At 35.3% G+C, this 6,280-nt stretch overlaps 1 protein-coding gene across 2 annotated transcripts in view; it reads left to right on the top strand.

Annotated features, from left to right (window-relative positions):
• The window catches only part of IPP (intracisternal A particle-promoted polypeptide), a 36,743-nt gene that overhangs the window by 13,328 nt on the left and 17,135 nt on the right, over nucleotides 1–6,280 (top strand). For both annotated transcript variants that reach the window (XM_019630934.1, XM_019630935.1), the window contains exons 5-6: nucleotides 3,536–3,673; nucleotides 4,223–4,345. In XM_019630934.1, the coding sequence (XP_019486479.1) occupies nucleotides 3,536–3,673; nucleotides 4,223–4,345 (261 nt within the window). The remainder of the gene's footprint in view (nucleotides 1–3,535; nucleotides 3,674–4,222; nucleotides 4,346–6,280) is intronic.

Consider the following 6,280-nt stretch of genomic DNA (forward strand, 5'->3'; position numbering starts at 1 on the left):
AATTGGGGAATTGGGGGAGGGAAACAGTGTTGGGGAACTGGGAAAGGGAACCAGCCGAGTTGTTGTTCTTCGATCTTAGTTGTGGAGGGTGCCAGTCGCCATCTGGCTGCTCGTTGGCAGCTTGTAGCCTCTAAGCTCAAGGTGCTGTGTTACAGTCTTAGTTGCGGGTGGGTGTAGCCACCGTCCCATGCGGGAGTTGAACCAGCAGCCTTGTTGTTAAAAGTGCACGCTCTATCCACTGAGCTATCTGGGTGGCAGCTCAGCTCAAGGTGCTGAGTTCAGTTTTAGTTGCGGGCGGGCATAGCCCACCATGGAACAGGCAATCTTGTTGTTAGGAGCACGTGCTCTCACCAGTTGAGCCATCCTGCTACCTGTTGGCAGCTCAGAGGCAGCTCAGCTTGGGCGCAGGGTCACTGGCCCATGTACCAGCGGCCCTGTTGCTCACAGCTCGCACTCTTAAGCTAACTCTTAACCAACTGAGCCACTCGGCCGGCCCCAATACTACACTTTTTATATCAATATTTACTTCTGTAGAATTTGTCTTTATAGCAGCAAGCCTAGGTAGATAATCTGTAACCCTTACAGCTAATCTTTTTGCTTTATTTCTATGGGTCAGTCTATTTCTTTGGTAGTAATCAGTCTGTTCAGAGTTTCTGTTTCTTCTTAGTTCAGACTTGGCAGATTGTATGCTTCTAGAAATTTATCCATTTCTTCCAGGTTGTCAAATTCATTGGCATAAGTTGCTTGTAGTGTTTTCTTACAATTTTCTGTATTTCTGTGGTATCTGTTGCCACTTCTCCTCTTTCATTTCTGATTTTATTAATTTGGGTCCTCTCTCTTTCTTTGTGAGTCTGGCTAAGAGTTTGTCAATTTTGTTTATCTTTTCAAAAAACCAGCTCTTGGTTTCATTGATCATTTGTATTGTTTTTTGGTCTCTATTTCATTTATTTCTGGTTTGGTCTTTATTATTTCCTTCCTTGTACTCCTTTTGGGCTTGTTTTGCTGTTCTTTCTCCAGTTCCCTTAGGTATAAAGATAGTCTGTTGATATGAGATTGTTCTTGTTTCTTTAGATAGGTCTGCATTGCTATGAATTTTCCTCTTAGGACTGCTTTCGCTGCAACCCATAGATTTGGGGTTGTTGTGTTTTCATTTTCGTTTGTCTTGAGATAGCTTTTGATTTCTTCCTTGATCTCAGTTTTGACCCACTTGCTATTTAGCAGCATATTATTCAGCCTCCATGTATTTGTGTGCTTTCCAGGTTTCTTCTTATAATTGATTTATAGTTGCATAGCATTGTGAACTATGGGTCAGTCTAAAACACTAAAAGTTGTATATCAAAATTTTTATTTATGACTATGATACTGTCATGTTAAAATGAGAGTGATATAGGGAATATTTTATATTTATTTTTCCTTTGGAGAGAATATAGTTGTCACTCAAAAGCTGTTCATTTGAACAATAAATGTCATGGTGCATCTGAAAAGCCTTACAAAAAATTAGAGTTTTAAGCAATAACTTTCTGTCAGCATAAAGACCATAATTTTATATAATCTTTGACTAGAACTTTAATAGTTCTTTTTATGTACATTTTGGCAATTGTGGAGTTTCATTTCATGAACTCTCCTGTTTAACCTAGGGTCACAGTGTCCTGTGCATATATATGTATACCATTTCCTGATGTCATAGACATACTTATGGGGGCCCTTCAAAAAAATGCTGACTTTGCTAGCTATTATTAATACTACCAATATTGCTATCATAAGGTATTCCTTTATAATTTTAAAATATATTTTTATTAAAGTAATTCAGGTTTTATTGTAGAAATTTTGCTAAAATCTAAGCATATGAAAAAGAAAATAAAAATCACCCATACTATAATTATACCACCCAGAGATAATCACAGTTAATAGTTTAGTTTATTTCCTTCTAAATACATACATATCTGGGTTAATAGTCACTATTTTGAAAAGTTAAGATATAATTCACATAGCATAAAATTCACCATTTAGAGTATACAGGTCAGTGGTTTTTAGTATATTCACAAAGTTGTGCAACTATCACCAGTATCTAATTCCAGAACATTTTCATCACTGCAAAAAGCCATTCTTATCATTAACGGAAAATTTTATAACAGTGTAAGGAATTCTTTACCAGCTATGTTCCCAGATTCCAGGCAAGGGTCAGCCTTGAAAGCAGGCCTTTCTAAGCATAGACAGTCTCAGGCCTGCTGTGTTAACTTTTCTGCACAGAAAGAGCTTTGTATACATTCAGGATTCTAGGCCCTCATAAAGTTACATGTGCTATAAATATCTTTTCCTACTCTGCTGCTTTATTTTTCACTCTGTTTATGTTATCTTTTGATAAACAGATGTTTTTAATTTTGATGTAGCCAACTCTATTTTTTTTTCCATTATGGTTCTATAACTCATTATCACAGCATAAAAGGCTTTTGTTTCCCCACTGCTCTGTAGTGTAAACTGTGTCATATGTCATGTAATCATAACATGCATGGATCCGTTTTTAGATTTTTGTTTCATTGGTCTCTTTGTCTATCCCTGTTTTAATTACTATAGCTCTATTTTAAGTGTGATAAGCTTATCTGATAGGGTAGTTTCTCTCTCCTTATTAGTGCTTGGCTTTTCTAGGCCCTTTGTACTTCCATATAAATTTTAGAATCAGTTCGTCAAACTTGTTTTAAAAGTAATACTGTATGATTCCACTATGAGATACATAGAGTTGTCAAAATCATAAACAGAAAGTATAATAGTGATTGCCAGGGGCTGGGGGAAGGGTGAATGGGGAATTATTGTTTAATAGGTATAGAATTTTAGTTTGACAAGATGAAAAGAGTTAACGGGGATGGATGGTTGTGATGACTGCACAACAATGTGAATGTTTAACATGACTGAACTGTACACTAAAAATGGTTAAGATAGTAAATTTTATGTTATATGTATTTGAACAAAATAAAAGACAAATGTTCTTTTAAAAATTGAGATATCTATAAATCAGTTGACTTCTAATTCATGTTCATGATACAGCTCTTCACTCATTTAGATATTCCTTAATTTAAAATTTTATCTAAAAAGTTTATAAATTTTAACCGTAGAGGTCTTATACAACCTTTGATTAGATTTACTCCTAGGTATAGTATATTTTACAATTCTATTTTAAGTGATATCAGTAAAAAAAATTTCATTTTCAATTTGTTGCTAGATAAGGATTACATTAAAACTCAAATTATACACAAGTGTTAAAATACAAATTGTATCCTTAAAAATTACATGGATTGTTTGGGTGGTAGCATTAGAAATAGATAACAGGAAATGGTGTCATTGTTTCATTAAATGGGTTTAATAAATAACAGTGCTATGGATTCAAAATAACGCTGGGCAAATGAATTTTAATGAGAAGTATAAAATCAGACATTGTAGTTGAATTTTTGACAACATAGAATGCTGTTGAATATGGTATTATGGTTCTAGGCTATTAGCATCACTAAACCTTCTCATATGTGTCTCTTATTTAACTCAGGTGAAAAGGATTCAATGATTTTTGACTGTACTGAATGCTACGATCCAGTTACTAAACAGTGGACAACTGTAGCTTCAATGAATCACCCCCGCTGTGGCTTGGGGGTGTGTGTGTGTTATGGGGCTATCTATGCTTTGGGTAATTATGCTGTTCAATTAAAGGATATCTAATATTATTTAAATTCTTAGTCAAATTACTTTAGAAGTTTTCTTCCCTCCCATAAGAAACTTGTATTCTTTCAGCTTTATATAGTTTTATTCTCAAAATATTATTACTTGGGGCATATTGTCAAGTGTGGAATTCTTAGGAGATGGAGATAAAATATATTAGATGAGATGTCCAATGAAGCCTTTAGCTGACTAGTTAAATTTCATGATTAGAATAACCACTCTGAATATACAGAAGTTGTTTCAAAAGATAGTTTTGCAAAATACTATATTTCCTATGCAACATGCTGAAGTTTTTGTTTTGTTTGAAATGTCTAGTGAAAACTAGACAGAGAGATAAAAGATCTGAGTTCTACTCAGTCAAATTCTAACTTTTTATGTGATCTTGGACAAATAACCCCTCTGTTCCATGTGATAATCATCCATAATATGAAGTTGTCAGATTAAATGTTTTCTAAGGTGTTTTTTCATAAAAAGGATTCCTTTATCCCAGACATAACATTTTTCTATTTCGTCACAGGTGGATGGGTTGGAGCTGAGATAGGGAACACCATTGAACGATTTGATCCTGATGAAAATAAATGGGAAGTAGTTGGCAACATGGCTATGTCACGCTACTACTTTGGGTGTTGTGAAATGCAAGGTAATTGCTTTATAAAATATTTTTCCTGAAAATATATTTTTTTAAAAACTGAGCTTGAGGCTTTATTTTCACAAAAGTCTATTTTATGTCTGTTAGTATTCAGTGATTAACACTAACAGTCTAGAAGCTCTGCTTTTAACTTCTTACATCTTTTAACCTCTCATTTCTGTATTGCCAAAATAATCAATTTTTTTCTAAAATAAACAAAGCTAGAATTTAAAATTCCAGATAGGCAAATATAAAATTCCAGACTAGCAAAATAAGCATTAAAACGTCATCTACTATTGTTATTTTCTCTCCCATGCAGTCCTTAGTAAGTATTTCTAAGTAGGCAGAGAATGTCAAAAACAATCTTCACAGTCTCTTATAGTCTTCTTCAGTATTTTTTATTTTTATTTTATTTTTTAAAGATTTTTATTGGGGAATTGGGGGATGGGAACAGCGCTGGGGAATTGGGGGAAAGGGAACAGACAAGTTGCTGTCCTTTTGTTCTTCAGTCNCCGGCTTCTGGACGGCCGCTCACTGCGGCTGCTGGCTACACACGGTAGCCCATGGCAACCCACTGCAGCAGGGGTTGCAGCCTACGCCATCTCCTACGACTCATGGCAGCCCAGCTCCAAATTGAGCTGTTGTTCAGCATCTTAGCTGTAGAGGGCAGTATCACTGGCCCTCATATGTGGGATCCGAAACGGGGCCCTCTGGCATCCCAAGCCAGCTCTTAACCATTGTGCCACTCGGCCGGCCTAATATGTAATTTTTGAGTGCATGCTAAACTTTTTTTAGTGATGTGCAGTCAAACCAGAATTTCAACTCACTATTTTTCATTGCAAATAGACACTAATAGAAGTCATAATGAAACTTCCTAACTAGACAGATAATCAGCTCCCAGATTTATGTCTTATCTAATGTTCTGTTATAACCAAGACCAGGTGGTAGAAGACTGTGGTTAACTCATTGCATTTAAGCCATAATCTTTCAGGACTTGACATATTTAAGAATTGTATGTGTGTGTGTGTACACGTGCGTGTGCAAACACGTACATGGCAGATTCTAAAGCATGTATTCCTTGCTATGAAATAGTTATACTGAATGTCTAGATGTAAAGGGCTAGATTTTTCTCCTTACTACCATTTCCATATTTAGCAGTAAGGGGTTTGCTGTGTTCCTCCTTTCCTTCCTTTGTTCAGGTGGATATACTCGATTGCAGGGGGGTCGTTGGAGTGATAGCAGAGCCCTCAGCTGTGTAGAACGTTTTGACACCTTTAGCCAGTACTGGACCACTGTGTCTTCACTTCATCAAGCTCGATGTGGGCTAGGAGTAACAGTTCTGGGAGGGATGGTCTACGCTATTGGAGGTAATAATGAAAATAACTTGTTTCCCTTATTAGTCTCTAGCTATAGGTTGGCTGTATTTTTATATGCCTTATATATATTGCTAGGTACTGAGGTATATGTAGATGTAATTGTGTTCAATAAATATTTATTGAATAAATGAGTGAAAGAAAGAAAAAAGAAAGATAAGATATTGAAAATTTCAGGCCAAAGGGGTACTATGATTTATCAAAAGGAAGAATACTTAGGTTTAGTTTTAATGAAAAGTTGTTTATAAAATGTGGCACCCAAATTTAGGTCAACATCTTGGATAAAATTCTTTAATTCTGAAAGCTGCATTACAAATCATTTTTACTTAACAGTGGGACAGTGGGATATATAAAAAACAAGTCAGCTAAACATTGGGATATATTTCTTGATTGAAACCATTGTATTTTCTGAAATAATTATGAATTATAAAATGATTAATGAATAAAATTAAAGGGGTTTGAATGCTGGAGGGAAATAATTATCAGAAAGGGATCTAAAGAAACATAAATACTAACACTTTTTTTTCTTTTAAAGATTTTATTGGGGAATTAGGGGAGGGGAACAGCATTGGGG

This window comes from Hipposideros armiger, unplaced genomic scaffold (assembly GCF_001890085.2).
Source record: "Hipposideros armiger isolate ML-2016 unplaced genomic scaffold, ASM189008v1 scaffold_965, whole genome shotgun sequence".
Lineage (NCBI taxonomy): Eukaryota > Metazoa > Chordata > Mammalia > Chiroptera > Hipposideridae > Hipposideros > Hipposideros armiger.